Source organism: Indicator indicator, chromosome 38 (genome assembly GCF_027791375.1).
Source record: "Indicator indicator isolate 239-I01 chromosome 38, UM_Iind_1.1, whole genome shotgun sequence".
Taxonomy (NCBI): Eukaryota; Metazoa; Chordata; class Aves; order Piciformes; family Indicatoridae; genus Indicator; species Indicator indicator.
Genome location: NC_072047.1, coordinates 4056578 through 4076318, shown reverse-complemented (window position 1 = coordinate 4076318; position 19741 = coordinate 4056578). Strand labels below are relative to the sequence as shown.

General features: G+C 48.9%; 2 protein-coding genes across 3 annotated transcripts; one reads left to right on the top strand and one right to left on the bottom strand.

Annotated features, from left to right (window-relative positions):
* The first annotated feature begins 270 nt into the window (after positions 1-270).
* Positions 271-11282, top strand: PLAT (plasminogen activator, tissue type). The gene is made up of 15 exons (XM_054396699.1): positions 271-324; positions 1193-1581; positions 3938-4041; positions 4571-4610; positions 5004-5135; positions 5510-5623; positions 5936-6110; positions 6342-6433; positions 6664-6838; positions 7165-7250; positions 7635-7830; positions 8310-8446; positions 8545-8685; positions 9568-9716; positions 11118-11282. The coding sequence occupies exons 3-15, from the start codon at positions 3961-3963 to the stop codon at positions 11274-11276; spliced, it is 1677 nt and encodes a 558-aa protein (XP_054252674.1). The 5' UTR covers positions 271-324; positions 1193-1581; positions 3938-3960; the 3' UTR covers positions 11277-11282.
* Positions 11283-13635: 2353 nt separating this feature from the next.
* On the bottom strand, positions 13636-17468 carry AP3M2 (adaptor related protein complex 3 subunit mu 2). Of its 2 annotated transcripts, none has more exons than XM_054396700.1 (8): positions 17196-17468; positions 16149-16320; positions 15534-15671; positions 15343-15428; positions 15111-15244; positions 14675-14882; positions 14181-14325; positions 13636-13756 (listed from the first exon to the last, which is right to left on the bottom strand). In XM_054396700.1, the coding sequence occupies exons 1-8, from the start codon at positions 17466-17468 to the stop codon at positions 13656-13658; spliced, it is 1257 nt and encodes a 418-aa protein (XP_054252675.1). In that variant the 3' UTR covers positions 13636-13655. The 2 variants fall into 2 exon arrangements, with proteins under 2 accessions (XP_054252675.1, XP_054252676.1); XM_054396701.1 differs by having other exon boundaries at positions 16311-16320.
* Between the last annotated feature and the right edge of the window lie 2273 nt (positions 17469-19741).

Here is a 19741-nt window from a genome sequence, read left to right as displayed (position 1 = left end):
CCTAGAGGCAGGGACCTGGGGTGGACGGAGGGAAGAGGAGGTCCGGGGCTGGCTCAGTGCAGCAGCTGCCCTCTGCTCACAGCTGCTTTAAAATCCTCGAAACGCACTGAAATGTGCTCCTCAGCTCCGCTCCCCGCCGCGCTGCCGCCGCCTTACCGGTAAGAGCTTGGTGCTTGCCCGTTTCAGAGCCCCCGAAGCTGTTCAGCAAAGTCAACTTCATGTCTGTTTCAGAGCCCTCGGGCCTTTCACTGAGCAAAGCGAACGTTTTGCCTGTTTCAGACCCCAAGAAGGACTTTCACTGAGACAGTCTTGCAAAGTTCAGAGGTGGGTGGTCCTGATTTATTAAAGCAACAGCTACAGCAGATTGGGGATTGCCAGGGGTAAAGGCACTAACTGCAAAACTCCGGCTGCAGTTAGAGATTGCCGGGAACCAGACGGCAGGGTGGGCGGTGCAGGGCTTTGCAGCAGTGTTAACGCCTTGTAGAAATGCAGCAAAAGGCACAATTCTTATTCGAACAAGCTGTCCCTGGGTTGGGTGAAGGAAGAGGAGCACAGCCTGTTGACCTTTGTTTCTAGATCTGGAGTCTTTCCTCCTCCCTAGAGGTGTTTTCCTAATCCCAGCTGTCTGTGATGTTTAGGGTGGAGAGTTGAGCAACACTCGTGTGTGTTTAGCATACACTTTGTTAGGCTTTACCGTCTTTGCCATTGTGCACCTTGATATTTGTTTTGCAGATAATTAGGAGAAAGCCTTTGGTCAGACACTATAGCCTTCAAGATCTGTGTCAAATCTGCTTGCTTCTGTTGTTTTAGCCTTTCTGCATGAGTTTTAGCTCTAACAGGATCTTATCTTCAACAAGGATCCCTGTAAGAGGGGCTCAGGGACCTGGGAGTGTTCACTGAAGAGAAGGCTGAGAGGAGACCTCATTACCCTCTACTACTCCAACTTCACCTCCAAAACCATAGGTTCATAGAATGGTTTGGGGTGGAAGAGACCTTAAAGATCATCCAGTTCCAAGTCCCTGCCATGGACTTCCCACCAGCCCAGGTTGCTCAAGGCCTCATCCAGCCTGGCCTTGAACACCTTCAGGAAGGGGACATCCCCAACCTCCCTGGGCAACCTGTGCCAGTGTCTTCTGACCCTCCCTGTCAAGAATTACTTCCTCATCTCCAATCTAAATCTCTCTTCTTCCAGCTTAATCTCAGTGTCACTGAAAGTTAAGGTTTTCAGTGGGGAAAAGCTTCTGAAGACCAAATCTGCTCCCTGACTGGAAGAGCGAAAGAACAAAAGTGGCTGCAAAATCCAGCATGCCCCAGTCGCTGCAGCAAGCAAGCTTTGCTCCTGCCCTGCACAGCCTCCCTCTCACGGTCTGGACGCAAGCCAGCCGGTCCTGGATCACTCCCAGAGCCTCTGGAAGCCAGGGGGGAAGCCGCCCTTCTGCCCTCGGCACTGAGTCTCCACCCCCTGGAGCTGAGCCTTAAGTAGGATAGGAGCTGTGCAGGGAGAGCAGAGACACAGAAAACAAACCCAGGCTGGTCTGGAAGGTAAATCCCAGCAGAATACAGAAGAGAAAAAGCAAAAAGGTAGGTACTGCTCTGCACCTATTCAAAAAGTGCATTTCCCCTTCTCAGCATCAATGGCATTGGCATTAATTGCTGTCACTTATTAAATCTCACTGAAGCACCATGGTAATGAACTAACCAGAGCTATTGCCTTTCAGCTTTTGAAGGGATTCATAATGCTGGGTCAAGCTGCTGGGCTTTCAGCTCTTTCAAGAAAACTTCAGTTAAGGGAAAAAGGGCTTCCAGCCTCAGATTAGAGCAGTGAGCAGGCAGAGGGCTCCTGCACAAAGAACATTAGCAGAAGAGCTTAAGAGTTGCAGACAAAGATCTTGCTGGGAGAGAGAGAGAGAAAGAGTCCCAGAGAGCTAGGAGTGAAAGGTTAATGTATGACCTTCCTGAGAGGAGATCAGACTCTGCCTCTCATCCTAGGCTGCCCAGCAGGACAATGCAGGGACAAAAGAGGAGGGCTGTTCTGCAGTTATCTCTAAACAAGACTCCTTTCAAATGCAGCCAAAACCACAGGAACTATTGAGTCTGATTCCCCAAACCAAGCCAGAGTTGGAAATATCCATTTCCTCTGATGCCTTTGAAGACTACAGAATCTTACTTTTGGGAGTTTTGTTTTATCTTGTTTAATTTAGTTTTCATTTGCTTGTGTTGCTGTGTTAATTCCTTTCTCCAAAAGCAGAGGTCTGCCTGCTGATGTATTTTAAATAGCAGTAGTCTGACTGTGATTTTCCTCTGCTCTGGTTAGAAGAGCAATACAGAAGCACTTGCTCCAAAAGGCAGCAAAAAAACTGCAAGGATCTGCAGTCTTTTGCTTGAACTGAGGATAGCTGCCCAGCAGCAAGCAAGCTCTTAGTGCTAGAGATGCAGAATCAGAAGTATTCTGCGATGGAAAGAATAGGTTATTGGGAGACATAAAGCAGGGGGAAGAACTACTTTTAATTTCTGTTAATGACTTTTTGTTCAACTTTGATAAAACAGATCCCTTTTAGACCTTATTCCTCCTCAGTAAGGTAAGACACTCTTAGTGCTTGGGGGATTTAAAGTATTCCTGCTGCTGCTTCAAAACACAGAGATAAATTTAGAGCATTGAATACCTTCATGTCCTGATGTACCTGAAAGTATAGAAGGAAAATGCTTCTAGGGCTTCTGGCTTACTGCTGGACTGTTTTGGATCAGAGAGAGAGCCAAGGGTGAAAGCAGAAGGCACAAAGTGTTTAAGGCAGCACACAGCTGGTGGGGTTCTGCTTGCAGGCCTGTAAACAGCCAGATGAGTTTGGTTTGATAGGGCTTATCTGCAGCATTCCACTGGAGTGGCCTGAGTTTGTGACCTTTCTTGAAACTGAAAACAAACATCTGGCAACATCTGTTACCAATTTTCTATGCACAGTGGGAGAGCAAGCACCAAGGGATAGCTAAGCGTCCTCCCAAGGAGCGGGGCAGGAGGGGATTGTACAGCAGGCTTGATGGGATAAACCTGCTCAAACCATGCAGGTGCTTTGAAAACAGGGACTCCTCCTTTCTTGTCAGCCTCCAAGACCAAAATGCCCTTAAAAATAGAAATAAATATTAACAGATGGATCTCATCATCAAGGTGTGACCTAAAGACATGACTTGGAGTAACTAAGATCTCAGAAGCCGTTCCTGTGAATCTTTTCAGCCTGACTTGCAACTTAAAACTCTTCTTTGTGCTGTCTAGTGATGAGAAACCATAGCCTAAGCTATCCTGCTCTGCTCCAGACACTGGAATATTTGTGCCTTTTGCTTAGAACAAATCTTAATTTATTTTTTAAAGTAAAAGCCTATAAACCCACAAAGTCTCTCCCTTTTATAGCCCTGAGTCCCAATTTATGACTCACTCGTCTGTCATACTCCAATTCCACCAGTTATTATCCAGCTGCCTTCTCTGACTTTATAGAAAGAGTTTGAGCCCCTAATTTCTGGAAGCAGTAAGAATTGTGGTGGCTTTCTACTTGTTTAGGGATCATATAATGCAGACAATGAAAAGCTGATGGTGTGGGAGACAATGCCTAAAGGTTATCTCAGTTTTGAAACTGCAGAACAATCACAGAGATTGGGGATGAAATTCTGTCTTGCCTCCTACTCTGGCTCACTCCCAGCTCTTGGTCTGTATAGGAGCCATTATATTTTTTATAGGAAGAGAGAAAACAGATCTCTGGTGCTGGATTTCTTCAAAGCATCTACATCACACACTCATGATCGAAACCATGCTCTCGTGATTCATCAGCACAGCCAGCTGAAGAGCCACTATTACTATGTGCAGGAGTAACTACTACTTTTAGGAAGGAAACGATAGCTTTAAATCAGAAAAAAATATTTGTTCCACATCTTATTTTCCTTCTGTCTCTAGAGATAACCTGAGATTTGAAGGTGATGTGGAAAATACTCAGGATGGAAGGCAGACTCCCATGCCTGCTCTTGCTGGTGGGAGCAATCGTGACTGCTCAATGCCAGGTAAGAAGTTACTCCATCAAACAGTGCTCTGCCAGCCTCCTTTCAACAGCACTCCCTTGCCATCAGACTCCAGCTGTCTACATCAGAATCTGGTTATTAAGAAGAAATTCTTTCCAGTGAGAGTGGTGAGACACTGGAACAGGTTGCCCAGGGAGGCTGTGGCTGCCTCCTTCCTGGAGGTGTTCAGGGACAGGCTGGATGAGGCCTTGAGCAGCCTGGGCTGGTGGGAGGTATCCATGCCCATGGCAGGGGGGCTGGAGCTAGATGGGCTTTAAGGTCCCTTCTAACCCAAACCATTCTATGATTCCAAGTTCACCTCACTCAGATGACAAGCAGTCACCTGGCAGCTCAATGATTTCCATGATGAGGCACCCAGGGCACTTTTCACTCTGTTGCCTGACAAGGAGGACAGACAGCTGCTTAGAGCTCCCCTGCTGTACCAGACCTCACCAAGAGGAGTGGCTCTCTGGGGGCCCTTGTTCTCCACTCTTCAGAGAGCAGTTACAGAACTCATCTTCTTTGCTTGCAGGGCTTGCACCTGCGCTTCAAACGGGGAGCCAGATCTAGAGGTAAGCCAGGACCATGTTCCCTGGAGCTTTCTGATCATGGGAGGGAAAAGCAGATGATGCTGAGGGCACAGAGCCTGAAAGCTGTTTGTCATGGTTCTCTGGATGAGAGAGTCAGAAGGCAAAGTACCAGACCCTCAATACCATCCACAACTCAAAGAGCAGAGTTCTCCACTCTTTCTGCTCTTCTTCAAAGAACAAGAGGCTGTTCAGCATCAGCACACCCAGCAACACACTGAGAGATGTGGGGCAGCTGTGGTCTGAGAAGGAGAAAGGGCAGCCCAAAAGATGCTCCTACTGCAGACACACTTCTCCTGGAAAGAGAAGGGAGTTGTTCTGCTCAGCCAGGTCTTTTCCCTGTATCTCTGAAAGAGGATTTCTTTTCTCCAATTACAGCCATTTGCACAGACAAATCATCTGGAGAAATTTACCAGCACAGGGGGACCTGGCTGAGGCTCTCAGGGAGCAGAATAGAATACTGTAGGTGTGACAGTGGTTGGAGTCGCTGCCACACTGTGCCTATCAGAGGTGAGTATGAAGAAGACAAGAGAAAGGAAGTGGTGCAGGATGAGAGATTGTCTGTCTAATCAGCCTACAAAAGCACTCACTGGTCAGTGAAGGAGTTACCACACAGAAAATCTGTCATGAAATATAACAGGAACACAGGTAACTCAGGCAGGACTAAGTGGGCAAGAGGCTGAGGAAGGCTCCTGGTAATGCATGTGGGGCTGGTGGAGCAAAGGAGGAATGTAAGCACTGCATGTGAGCACGTGAGAGTAACAGGCAGGTGGGGCAGAGAAGAGGCTAAAGGAGACTGACAGGAGAGCACAGATGGGCAGCCATTGCCAGGCTCTCACCTGTGGAACCTAACAGCATTTCCTGCCTTGTGCTTCTATCCACAGCCTGCACTAGAAACAAATGCTACAACGGGGGCCAGTGCTCACAGGCATATTATTCCCCACAGCTCTTCCTCTGCCAGTGCCACCAGGGCTTCTCTGGGAAGCAGTGTGATATAGGTGAGTGCCCCATGCCAGGAGCTGGCAGCAGTGCTGCTGGGCTTTGCTGTGCAGTGCAGGAGTGCAGAAGCTGCACGCTGGGCTCTCAGTTAAGTTGACTCTCTTTATTCTAAAGCTACTGCTACAAACAACTTTTAAGAAGGACACCTGGGCTGTTCTCAGTGCTTCAATAAAACTCTGCATTTTGGAGCTGAAGACCTTACAGCCTGCTTGGCAGGGCTGTTGCACTGCCTTTCTGGACACCTGGAAGCCAAGTTTCAGCAGAGCTTGGGATGCTGTCCTTGCAGTAACATTTCGTTCCCTTTTGTTCAGATACTGAAGCTAAGTGTTACAAAGATGCTGGAGTAGCATACAGGGGTACCTGGAGCACCACAGAGAGTGGAACTGAGTGCTTGAACTGGAACAGCAATGGCTTGATGGAGCAGAGGTACAGCACCCGAAGAGAGGATGCTGCTGAGCTGGGGCTGGGCAACCACAACTATTGCAGGTGAGGGGCTGAAGGCAGACACTTTCCTACTCCTGCTGGCCACACTGTTCCTGATCCAATCCAGGATGCTGGTGACCACCTTGGCCCCTTCAGCACACTGCTGGCTCATGTTCAGACAGCTGAACTTCTGATGGTTCAGCCCACAGAGCAGCATTCTTACCAAACTAGATGGCAGACAGGGGACTACTACTAACAGCTTTATAATGATGCATAGTATCATCATCCTTCCAGAAACCCAGATGAGGATTCCAGACCTTGGTGCTACATCTATAAAGGAGGGAAGTACAGCTGGGAACACTGCAGTGTGCCCTCCTGTTCCAAAGGTACATGCTGGGGGTACATGGAGTGGACTTTAGACCTTGCATGTATAAGGATCTCTGTACTATTCCTGTAGTCTGTAAAGTTGGGACTCTCACATTAAATCATATTTAAGCTTTATGACACCAAGAGACTGAGGTAAGCAGAGCTGCTACAGAGATGCCTGAAGGGAAATCAGTTAGGAACATCTGAGGGGTTCACATCCTTCAGTTAACGTGCAGCTTTCTTATTGCAGCTGGCAACATCAGCTGCAAATCTGGAAGAGGGACAGATTACAGAGGCACCCAGAGCATTACCAGGTCTGGAGCTACCTGTTTGAGGTGGAATTCCCGAATCCTTGCCAACAGGGTATACACTGCTTGGAGAAAAGATGCTTCCCAGCTGGGCCTTGGCACTCACAACTTCTGCCGGTAAGGACTCGTTGAGAGAACTAAAAAGGAAATCCCAGCAAGCTTTCTTGTGCTGCTCTCGGGGCAGGGCTCTGCTCTTTCACATGGGTTATTAAAACCCAGGAAATAGATTGCTGCTAGGAAAGGAATTCACTGACAACAGGAATTCTATTCCACCTGACCTGTCCATAGCTCTCTAATGTCAGACTCCATAAATGCAAACTCCAGAGGCCCCTAGGGCCAGTTCCAAAGGAATACAGTGGGGTCACAGGCTGCCACCTTTATGTCTCCCCAAACTCCCTGTAGATCTCATACTACAAACAGCTCTTCTTTTTCCTGTGCTGCAGGAACCCTGACAATGACAGCGAGCCCTGGTGTCACGTCCTGAAGGGAAATCAGCTCACTTGGGAGTACTGCAATGTGCCTACTTGCTGTAAGGATCCTAGCACTCCTAACTCTTCTCTTTCTTTGAGGCATTACTTTTCTGCATGCCATTTGTATTGAATTTAAGCCTCTTAACAGTATAATAAGAGCGGGGAGGGGGGGGAAACAAAAGCTTTTGGTGTAGAAAGGGACTCTGTGGCTCCACTCTCACAGAAGTGCCAGGAGGGAAGGCTGCAGAAATGGAGAACAGAAAAGGCAGAGAGTTCTCCTTACTGTATTTTTCAAATCAGGATTCAAGTTTCCTAGGAAACAGGAATGAGTCAGACACTGAACAGTTCATGCCAGGCTGCCTTAACCCTGCCCTCTACCCTCAAGCCACACTCCCAGCAAGAATTCCTTAAGGAGAAGCTGATCCTGGGTTTGTCCTCCACAGCCAGCTGCGGCCTGCGGCAGCGCAGGGCCCAGCAGTACAGGATCAAGGGAGGCTCTTCCGCAGACATCGCCGCTCACCCCTGGCAAGCTGCCATCTTCGTGCGGTACCGCAGAGCGCCGGGAGAGCACTTCCTCTGTGGAGGAATTCTCATCAGCTCCTGCTGGGTTTTGTCAGCTGCTCACTGTTTTGAGGAAGGGTAAGTTGAAGGTTCAGTGTTGGCTGGGGAAAAATGATCTGGAAAATGGAAGCATCCAACTGGAAGCTCCTGCAGAGCCTGAGTGGAAGGGTGAAAGCTCTTCATCCCAGTCAGTAACTTTACACTGAAGAGTAAGGGTTAAGGTGCTGAGCAGTGCAGGCAGGCCTTTGTTAGGCCAGCCAGCAGCATGGCACAAAGGTGGCACAGCAGATATCAAATAGCTGAGGAACAAAGCTGTCAGCAGAGATGCAGAGCCATCTGAAACTTGAGAGCAAGGGGCTGGGAGAGCAGCTTTGCCATGATGGTTGTAAGCAGTTTGTGCAAAAATGAAGGCAAAGAGAGCCTCCTGAGGTCAAACTGCCTGGGAAATGAAGCAGTAACAGTGCTAATATAGAGAAGCAGAAGCTCCAACAGCACACCTTCAAGGGAGGGGTCCACTCCAGTTAAGATGGGAAGACATTTAGACACTTACTCTTCAGCTTTAGCAAGAGCCAGCTGAAGATTGTGCTGGGCAGGACCTCCAGAGCCACCCCTGAGGAAAATGAGCAGAGGTTCCAAGTGAAGAACTACATTGTGCACCAGCAGTTTGACTCAGAGAACTTCAACAATGACATTGGTAAGAACTTTTGTGATCCATGACTGGGAAAGGTCACAGCTGGCTCAAGCTGTCATTAATGAATGAGGTTTTTTTTTTTTTTCCCCCTCACTCTTCAGCTCTGCTGCAGCTGAACTCAAACACAGAGGACTGTGCTATTGAGACAGACACTGTTCGTGCTGCCTGCCTCCCAACACCACAGCTGCAGCTGCCTGACTGGACTGAATGTGAGATCTCTGGCTATGGCAGAGATGAAGAATGTAAGTAGAAGATGCTCTGGCCAAAATCTGGGGCCCTGCCCTCAAAGCATTCCAGCTTTTGGTGGCTCTTAGTGTCACTCCCTGTATTATATAGGCTTACATCAGCATCCATCATAACAAGACCTAAGCATGATTTGAACTCAGAGGTTTTGGAACAGGCTTGAAGATTGAACCTCTAACTGTGGCATAAAGTGTGTTTAAAGTTCTCTCAGGGCCTGTGCTCAGCATTGCTTACAGGGAGTACAGGATGAACTCCTGAAGAGGGGAAGGATGCTGCACTAACTCAAAACTAGACTGAAAAAACAACAGTCCTGCCAACATTCAGCTTTCTACAATGGCAGCTCAGCAGGAAAGTAAAACCAGAGCCCAAAATAAACAAACAAATCCCTTCCATTCCACTCTAACACAAGTGTACATTCCTGTCCACTTACTCAGTATTGCATCTCACTTTTCTCTGTCCAAGTCCAGTATTAAATAGGTCAGAATCCTGTTTCATACAGCTAGAGGGTTTCAAAGACACTTGCTGTGACTCCACTCCTGATTGATGTAGCTGTGCAAAGACAGCTTACCCATCCCAGAAAATAAGCAGCCTTTAATTTGGAGCCTCCAAAAGCCTCTTCAGCCTTTAAGCTTGCTAAAGAAACAATTTCTGTCTCAAACAGATAGAAGCTGTTGTGACTATCAAAGCAGATCCTCCAAGGACTAAAAGGAGACCCTCTGGCAAGGAAACATTTGTTTAGCCACCCCCTCCCCAATCCAAGTACTTCTGTTTACTTTTCCCCTAACCTACAGAAACTGAACTGCAATTAAGAAATGAAATTAAATGTGTCTCTGTACACCCAGAGGGATAGGAAGGTACTGAGGGGGTCATTTCCCTTCCAGTCTCTCCATTCTACTCCGAGCAGCTGAAGGAAGGCCACGTCAGGCTGTTCCCAGCCAGTCGGTGCACAGCACAGCACCTAGACAACAGGACAGTTACAGACAACATGTTGTGTGCAGGGGACACAAGGAACCTGGATGATGCCTGCAAGGTAAACCCAATTCTGCTCTTCTCTGCTTTCATAAGATTGTAGAGTGGTTTGGGTTGGAAGGGACCTTGAATATCCTCCAGTCCCAACCCCCTGCCATGGGCAGGAACAGCTTCCACTAGAGCTCATCCAACTTGGCACTGAATACCTCCAGGGAGGGGGTAGCCTCCCTGGGACACCTGTTCCGGTGTCACCCCACCCTCACTGCAAAGAATTTCTTCCAAATCTCCAGTCCTATCTCCCCTCTTGCACTTGAAAACCATTCCCTCTCATCCTGTCACTCCCAGCCCTTGTCAAAACTCCTTCCTCAGCTCTCCCCTGTAACCCCCTTCAGGTACTGGAAGGCTGCTCTAAGGTCTCCCCTTTATGCTACTGTGTGTAACAGTAAATGGAGTGTGAAGGCTCCAGGGAGACCTTAGGGGGCATCCTTCCAGTACCTGAAGAGGGCTGCAGGGGAGGGGGGGACGGACTTCTGACAAGGGCTTGTGACAGGACAAGGGGCAATGGCTTTGAGCCATGTGAAAGGTCTTTTCCAGCCTAACCAATTCTGTGATTCTATGAGAATCTGCATTTGGCTCCATGAAGTTCTAGCAGACTTTGGTTAAACACAACTTCAGGCTTCTGGGTTTTTTTACCCTTTCCTCTCATAGCTGAGAAAGTAAAGCCACACACTTAACCAAGCAAACCAGAACAATACAGCCTGAAAATCCCAAATAAGAGGAAATGCCTCAAAACTGAGCAGGAAACTCCACCTCAGCACCATTTCCCAATATTTTCTGTTATGCAGACAGGGAACACACTCTTCAGGAGGTCCTGTAAGAGCAATGGTGTGCTGCTCTGCTGAAAGGTGGAGGAAAGAATGGAGGCCCAAAAATGGTGGAGAATCAGCAGCTATACCAAAGAAAAAGGAGTGCACACATTCAGTCCACAGCTTTTCCATTTGAACAGCTCTGTTGTAATTTTGCTTGATAGAAGTGTCAAGGGAAACCTTAGAACAGCCTTCCAGTACCTGAAGGGGACTACAAGAAAGTTGGGGAGGGACTTTAGACAAGGGCTGGGAGTGACAGGACAAGGGGCAATGGTTTTGAGCTGGAAAAGGGGAAATTGAGACTGGAGGTGAGGAAGAAATTCTTGAGAGTGAGGGTGGGGAGACACTGGAACAGGTTGCCCAGGGAGGTTGGATGCCCTGTGCCTAGAGGTGTTCAAGGCCAGTCTGGATGAGGCCTTGAGCAACCTGGGCTGGTGGGAGGAACACAAAAGTGCCTTATGTGGAAGTGCTGTTTTCTATTTCCATGCATCCTACACAGGGCAGGTCTAAGACCTAGTGCACTGCAAAAGCCAGTGAGGGGACACAAAACAAAAGCTAAAAAAGGAGTTTGTTACTAACCTGCTGCTTCCCTGCAGGGTGACTCTGGAGGGCCTCTGGTCTGCATGAGGGAGGAGAGGATGTTCCTGATTGGAATCATCAGCTGGGGCATCGGCTGCGGCCGCAAGGACAAGCCTGGGGTCTACACCAACGTCAGTCGCTACCTTGACTGGATCCAGGACAACATGAAACCCTGAGAAAGGAAAGGAACCACCTACAAGCTTGTGGCCATGCCCTTGCAGCCTTCTTCTTGGGGCTTTAAGGACGCTGACAGGGCTTCCTCTTTATCCAGAGGACTTTCAGTACAAGAGGAAGACAACCTGCAGTGTGGGAGGGGCACATTCTCCGCTCACTCCCCTTTCCTTATCACAGGTTATTGGGAGCTAACACTCCTCTCCCTCCACAACTCCAAGCTTTCTCCTTGCATCTAATCACAGGGAAGCAGCAGCTCTCTTTAGCACAGCAGGGCAGAACAAAGGACAAGTGTAATGCTAGCAATTTTAGGTGCCTGCTAGATTTACATCCACAGGCAAAGGTTAGTTCAAATGTCCCAAGGCTGCACTTGTCCTTTAACAGAAGACAGGGCAGGAATCTCCATGTCACTGTGAACCAGAAGCTCAATAATCAGCTTTACTGCCTTGCAGTGTGGTTGCCATGTGACACTAAGTGGTGTCTGTGCACATGCCAGCAGTTAAACCTCTTTCAAAGGTTCTCTCTTGTCCAGCTGCTTTATAAAGAGAAAGGTGTGAAATGAAAACGTTCCATTTAGGCTCCAGAAGTTTAGCTTTAGTATCTATCACATGGGCAGTGTAGCTACAAAGCCAGGCTCTTGACTTTGGGAAACTCAAATCATTCTAACTCAAAACATTTACTGACATTCTGATGAGCTGGGGAACACTAAGAGAACTGACCAGGAAATTAATGTTAGCTTTACACTCACAGCTGCATGAAGAAATTTATCTTCCTAGGGCACCTGCTATCCACAATCCAAGTGGCATCATTTTCCTTCTTCCCCAAATGCCAACTGTATTTCTTGCAAAGCCCACAGAAACCACTCTGCAGTGACACAGAAACATGTAAAAATGACCTTTATTGATGCCTTTGCTGAAGGTTTTATTTGCACTGGACATGCTCAGCAGTGAGGTCACCTGCTATGGCTTCAGCTGCACTGGAGCTTGCGCTTCCACAAGCAAGATACCACTCATCCACTGCAAGTATCCACCACATGCAAACCAGAATGGATACTACCCTTTGTTTAGGGTCACCTTGTTCTGCTCACAAACATCTGGACTCCACAGCCAGAATCTGTAGCCCCATGTACAGCAGCACAGGGACAAGCTCTGCTAGCACAGAGATCACACCTTGGCATCTAGTGGCCAGAGAACACATTACAGACAACATGGAACAGTGCAGATGCTTCCAGTCTCATACTGATGCTATACAGAGAGATGCAGCACAGACTGGAATGGGCAGGTACAGCTAAAGCTCCTGCACAATGGTCCCAGGGAAAATTCAGTATAGGCTTGAACCCACCTGCACAGCAGCTGACTGATACAGGAACTACAGTGAGGTAGGACAGCCAGAAAAACTACCAAGGTACCAGCACACAACTATGGCAAAGACAGCAGTGAGCAGGAGAACAGTGGCATCACCTTCGTTTGCAATGGGCAGGCAGAGACAAACAGAAGTTCCCACAAGTTATAATCTTCATTCAGCCACAGCTTTGTTTTCCAGAGTGCTGTCTCCACAAAAATTCTCCTGCCTGTGTCTTCCCTGACCCTCCAGAGAAGCTGGAGGTAGTGATTCTCCCACATACTGACAAAGAGAAGCAGATGTACATTCAGCTGTCTCCATCCAGCAGTTACAAGACCACATGTGCTACCATCAGCCCTTCCTAGGATACCTTATGAAGATTTGGGTGGGTTTTCAGTCTGTCTCCAGAGATTCAAGATACCTGATGACCAAGATGGCTTATGAAATACCTAGAAAAAGCTTCCACTTCTTCTCTTTCTCCCTCTGTGGCACCATCCCCCATCTCAGGCTTCTTAACATGGGTCAATCTCTCTTTACACTTCTTCCAGTCCTTCTGAGGCAGAGGCTAAATGATTTTTTCTGCTGCCAAGAACCATGCAGCTCTCCACCCTAATGCCAGTGATGGAGAAGGGCAGATCCTGGACTGTCACAGTGGAGTTGAAGTTTGTGGGAATTCAACTTTGTATCACTCTACAAGGGTATAAAAGCCAGCAGGAATATAAAGGAGGTACAAAAAGCAATAAATGCCTACAATGTACTTGAAGACAGCAAAATGAAGGTGATACAAGCTTGCACCCATGACTCACTAATCCCAAGGGATCTGAACACCTCTCCCATCTGCCATTGTTCCAAACACTTCAGACTCGGCTAGAGATGAAATGGTTTCAGGTCAGCATTACTTTTCCCTGCTCCCCAGCACCCTATGCACTGACTCTGCTGCTCATGCTGCTAGAGGCAAGGGAGCAACCCTAAACAGATGGATGGCATCCAGCAGCCAGAGACAGAAGAAACAGAAAAGTGCTGCTCCTTGCTACCAGGATCCTCTAGGTTCGGACTTGGAACTTGCCAGCCTTAGTCATGTATTTTATGCCCTTGAAGGGTTTGTACTTCTCCCCATACATGTCCAAGCGGTTCACCTTCAGTCCTACAAGCAAACAAACACAGGGTAAGACTGGCAGCTGCCAGGGACTGAGCAGAGCAGCCCTCAGGATCAACAAATGGATCATACCAGAGGTGCAGAAAGCACAGAGAGTTTTAGCAAGCACTAAACAGAAAGGAGAAAAGCTGACAGCTACCAATTGTCAGATTTCTTCCTTACAAGCACATCCACACCCTCAAATTCTTTGTATGTGAGCACAAGATGCAAGGAAATGCAGACAGGCAGTTTCACAGAGCATCAGAGAGAACAAATCCACCCTTTGTAGCCCAAGCACACATCTTTTTTCACATGGAGAATAGTTTCCAGAGGGAATGGACTTCAGAAGGCCTGCAGAGCTACTTCAGCTACATGCAAAGTGAGCGCTGACACAGCAGCCAACATTCAGCTTCTCTGCCTGACAGTCACTTACCAGATATAGCCAGCTGCTGAATTTTGAACTGCAGGTTAATGGTGGGGTTTTCATCTGGTTTTGAAGTCCCAGCTTGCAGGCTCACACTCCCCTTCAGGCTTGGCAGCTTCTGGGGGTTTATTTTCCCAACATCCCATGACAGCAACTTCAAGGAACAGAAAATGCAGCAGTGAAACAGAAATGCTGTTACACCCTCTAAAGAACAGTCCCCTTCTAATGACAGCTTTTAATGGATTTTATGGAGAATACCAGCTCTTGGATCTTCTGCACACCCCAAGCAGGCAGAACTACAACCACTCAGACACTCAGCTGTTTAGTGAGGGACCAGCTTCTAGTATAGCAACCATGCAGAAGAAATTCTCACCCCAAGGACAGGCACTGCCTTCAGGAAAGCAGTGTGCAGGAAATGTTTAGGTAAGCATGAACAGCTCAGCTTCATTTGCTGAAAGGTCAAAATGATGTAAATAAAGGATTTAATCTCTCTTTCCTCTCACCTTTGTAACAGGGTCGAAGACATGTGTTCCCTGAGAGGGGGTGAGGGTCATGTTTAAGACACCTTTGGGCATCTGGCTAGTTACCATCACTCCCTCTATGGTCTTCCCCATAGTCTGCTTTGGCCCCACTGTGATCTCAAAGCGTCCCAGGGAACTGCTGTCACGGAAGCTGATGTTGTGTTTGACATAGACAGGAATTGCCACCAGACTGGAACAAACACAAGAGCAGAAAGTCCTTGTCAGCCTCTTGCCTTCATCTTTGGTTTGGGCCATGGATACTCCCTCCCTAGAGGTGTTCAAGACCAGGTTGGTCAAGGCCTTGAGCAACCTGGGCTGGTGGGAGGTGTCCCTGCCCATGGCAGAGGGGCTGGTACTGGATGAATTTTAAGGTCCCCTCCAACCCAACCCATTCTGTGAATCTACATTCATCACCTACTTCTGAGCACTGACATGGTAGGAGAGCAAGCGAAAATTCCCATCAGGTGGAATGAAGGAAAGAATTCTCTCTGATTCCCAGCGCTTGAAACGCACACAGGGATGGAAGCTGACATCATCCAGCAGCCGAGGGTTCTGCAACCAAAGCAAGCCACAAGGTTGGTGAAGGCAGTGCTACTGGACTCCCTCTTCTTCTCAAAGTCCTAAAGTAAAGACACATCTTTCAGCTTTACCATAAAGGAGAGGGTAAGGTCTGGCATCCCAGTCAGCTTGACACAGGCATCAATCACTCCTTGGATCTCAGCAGTAATTGTGGAACCTAAAACAATAAAATAAATTCTGTCTTAGAGGTCTTTTCCAACCTTAATGATTCTGTGTTTCTGTGATAAGTTACCCCCACCTTATCCAGAAGCCACTGCCATACCTGATTTGTCAATGATTGCATCTATCTCCTCAACCACATCAAAGTAAGCTTCATTGTTGGTGTATTTTACACCAGTACGTCTCCAGGGCACCACTGATAACTGTCCTGTAGGAAGCTGGTCACCCACATTAGTGCTTCCTGCAAAAATAGAAAGACAAATCCAACAACCACAGAAGTGCTCCAGAACAACTCCTTGGCCTCATGTATCTTAATGATAATTAATCCCTGAGAGCCTCTATCCCTTCGTAGCTAGGCTGTTCCTCTTCCAGGCTCAGTTTATATTGTGCAACTTACACCTCTCTCAACTGCAATTCAAAAACAAGAAGTGTAACTGAAAACAAACCAAAAAGCCTTGCCACACTGAACTAACTCATCCAGGAAGTCATGGTATGGCTGCAACTGCAGCTGCAATCTGTTTTGGTTGAAAAAAAATAAACCCAGTGTAGTTCGTGCTGCTCAAAGCAAAGCACTAACCCAGGGCTCCCTAAACACACCTGTGCTGGGCTCTCCAATGGCATGGGGCAGCACAAATGTTCTTCACTCAAGTCTTAATTGACTTTTGCAGGAATACTGCCACACAGCCTCCCCAGTTTACTGCTTCTCATTTCCCTGTACCTGTGATGGTGTTGACAACTGTGCGCAGGATGGTCGGAGGTTTTATCAGCTCCTTCAGAATATTGGACTCCGTTGCCAATGGGAAGCCATTGTCCAGCATCTCCTCCAGCACCTCATAAACTACCACAACATTGTCCTTGATCATCACCTCTGAACAGACACCAAAATAATCCTGTGAAAAAAAAAAAAAAACAAACAATTACTCAATAATCTCTCAAAGGGAGTCTTAGTTATCCTTCAGTCTTGTTTCTTGCCACAGAGAAATAAATCAAACCTCTGAGGTGAAACAACACTGAAACTCCAGGCATTAGTGCAAGCACATCAGACTGACCACTCCCAACAGACACACACATCTCTCAGCACACCTGAGTGGTCAGAGATTGGAACAGGCTGCCCAGGGAGGTGGTGGAGTCACTATCTCTGGAGGCAAGAAAGGTGTAGCCATGGCACCTGGGGTCACAGTGGTGCTGGGTTGATGGTTGGAACGGATGACATTAGAGGTCTTTTCCAACCCAAAGAACTCTATGATTCTGACACTGCCCCAAGAGGCTGGCAAATCACCACATCACCATCTGCTCGTAATTCTTTTCTGTAAAAGCAAAAGCTCACATGATACTCATTTGACCAAGCAAGCCCATTGCCTGTGTTCTGCTGAATGCTGGTCACAAGGCATAATCCTTGTTGGCAGGCAGAAGAACATCTTCAGAACATTCTCACTGTTACCCTAAACTGACACAGGTCATGTCAGCCACAGCACCGAGGGAATATCACTGCTCTGGGGCTACTCCTGTGATTCGCTTCTTCGGGAAGCGAATACACTGCCAAGAAATATCACCGCATGTAACCACACAGGTAGGGCAACCTGCTGCGGGTGCCTCTGCTCTAGCAGGGGGGGTTGGATGGGATGATCCCCAGAGCTCCCTTCCAAACCTTACCGTTCCGTGAGTCTGTCAAAATGACAAAACTAATCGGTGCCCACCTCGAGGGCTTCCTGTCCCCGGCGCTCTCCCTGAGAACAGGGTAGCTACCCGGCCCCACCAGCCCTACCTGGAAGGTATCGACGACGCGGTGCAGGAACTCGATGACGAAGAGAGGCGGCACCTCGCTCTGGATAACGGCCACGAAGAAGATCTTGTGGCGGTAGACGCTGAGGAGGTAGTGGTGCGGCGTGGGGATCACTGGCGGCACATTCTCAGCCTCCGAGGCCCTCTCCTGCGCTTCAAAGAAGTAGTCGCAGACGGAGCGGCTGACGACGCTCTTCCAGTGCTTCTCCAGGAAAATGTCCCCCGAGGCATTGATGAGGAACAGGCTGTGGATCATGGCTGCGGCGGACGGAGCACACGACAGAGCCGTGCAGCGGTAGCGGCGGCACTCAGAGCAAACCCTCCCCGCGGACCCCGCTGCCGCACAACATCCACCCCCGCCTCGCGCCCGCGTCCTCGAGCCCACAAGCTCCACCCCTGGTGCGCTGATTGGCAGTAGGGAAAACACCTCCTTGACCCCTCCGGGCACGGTGATTGGGTGACCCACTAAAGACCACGCCTGATAGGCCGAGGGCAGGCGTGCCGGCGATGACGCGAGGGACCTGCGCAGCGCTCAGCACCGATTGGTGCCGGCAGTCGCCTGGCCCGGCCCCCAGGCACGATCGGGAACGCCGACCGGCAATGCCCCACGCTTGGGAGGCCGAAGGAAGGGGCGGGACGGCCCCGAGCGCGCGCCGCTCCCAGGCAGCAACACGTTACCATCCGCGGGCCGCCAGGGAGCGCTGTGGTGCACGACGGCGCGGGAACGAGTTCCAGCGGGGACGGCTCGGCACGGTACGCTTCGGTTTAGGAAAGCACGGCTTGGCAGACATCGCTCCTCGCACACCAACCCCCGCTCCACCGGAGAGTTAACCGTCCATGCTCCTCAGCCCTGGAGCTGCTGCATGTCCTGCTCCTCCCTGAGGGGAGCTGCTTGCCCACACTGAGGTAGTCAGAGCTGCCCTCCCCGTTGCGTATAACGGTGCCTGCGGCCTTACAAAACGGTGCCTGCCTTGAACGGTTTAAAGGGGACCTTTTTTAGCGTAGAAAGCCTAGTGTAGTCTATAAAACGTGTTAAGTAACCCACTTTTCACAGCAAGGAGCAGCTAGTCAAGTGTTTCCCACTGTATTCTTTTGCTGGTTTGCAAACACAATTCAGCTGGCATGAAAATGACAACTAATGCAAAACACATCTAAACTCCATGCTGAGCATCCCTTTGCATCATTACAACGGGTGCCTCAGGTCCATAGAGCAGAGCTCTGGCCTTGTGCACCTGGCAGATGCCATCACGAATAATTTTGAGCACAGGCTGAGAACCGGAGCTGTTTGGCCAGGAGAAGACTGAGATGGGATCTCCTCAAAGCTTATCAATAGCTAAAGGGCAGAGGTCAAAAGGTCTCTTTTCAGCAGTGTTCCGTGACAAGAGGCAACAGGCACAGGTGAGAATATGAAGACTCATCTAAACATAAGGAAAAACTTCTTCCCTTGGAGGGTGATGGAGCATGGGACCGGGCTACCCAGAGAGGTTGTGCAGTGTCCCTCTCTTTTAAAGTCATGATTTGCACCAAATGCATTTTTTAAATGTCAATCTTTTTCTAATGCCCAATGAAATTTGCTGTAATGAACTGCACATTTGAGAGCAACAAAAGAGCAATGAGTTGTAATTTAATGACAGCACCTCTAAATTTGAAATATTTATTTATTATAATATAATCACTTTACTTTTAATACACAACTGGGAAACTGAGCCAGAGGTTAGAAAAGGTTAGAGAACTGCATGCAGCACATAACCATTCAGCATGGGTAACAAAATGGGATTCTGTCAATCGAATAAAACCTTGGAGAGAATACTGTAAGATGGGAATCTGCTCTGCTTATTTCTGCCAATTTTCAGCACATGCTAGTGCAGTGCTATAGTGTAAGAGGCCCTTGCTTCTCTATACATGAGCCAAGAGCAAACCTCTGTTCTCGGACACAATCCTTTTGATTTCAGGTGCTCTGTGGAGCCACAAAAGCACCGAGACAGCTCCCGGACTCCTTCCGTTTCGGCGGCATGCTTTTACTCTGCAAACCGAAATGTATCTAAGCTGTTATCAAGTTACACAAATTACCTCACAACGATGCCGAAGGATCGAGCAGGCTTGCAGAGGCAAAGGCAGACCCACTCCCTGAACTTAATGGCATCATCACTTCAGAATTCTGCATCACTCTGGTACCCTTAGGTGAGAAAAGCCTCACTGTCACTGTACCCAGGGCGAGCTTCATTGAGCCTAAGAGATGGATTTACCTTACAGGTGATAACCGTCTATTACCAGACCACGGCCGTTAGCCCTCCCGCCTGCTCCTCGGCGGTGGGAGCAGCCGGTAGCCATACCCTCGGTAGCAGCCCCGAGGTTTCGGAGCGCAGAGGGCTCCCCGCTGCCGCTCAAGCGTTGATTCCTAGCCAGTCTTCATCGAGCGCCGCCGCTTTCCCGCCCCGGCGCCGCACGCTTCTACCTCCATATGGCGCCGCGGGCCGGGCCCTCGGCAGCTCGGCCCCAGGGCGGCGGCCTGGCCGCCCCTCCCCACCG

Excerpts from the sequence above, each read along its gene's own strand:
- PLAT (XM_054396699.1), top strand. The coding sequence starts at position 3,961 with ATGTGGAAAATACTCAGGATGGAAGGCAGACTCCCATGCCTGCTCTTG. Across the intron at positions 6,434-6,663 it reads TGTGCCCTCCTGTTCCAAAG|CTGGCAACATCAGCTGCAAA; the intron begins GTACATGCTGGG and ends TTCTTATTGCAG. Across the intron at positions 8,686-9,567 it reads CTATGGCAGAGATGAAGAAT|TCTCTCCATTCTACTCCGAG; the intron begins GTAAGTAGAAGA and ends TTTCCCTTCCAG.
- AP3M2 (XM_054396700.1), bottom strand. The coding sequence starts at position 17,468 with ATGATCCACAGCCTGTTCCTCATCAATGCCTCGGGGGACATTTTCCTG. Across the intron at positions 15,672-16,148 it reads AGTTGTCAACACCATCACAG|GAAGCACTAATGTGGGTGAC; the intron begins GTACAGGGAAAT and ends CTATTTTTGCAG. Across the intron at positions 15,245-15,342 it reads ACCTTACCCTCTCCTTTATG|AACCCTCGGCTGCTGGATGA; the intron begins GTAAAGCTGAAA and ends CTTTGGTTGCAG.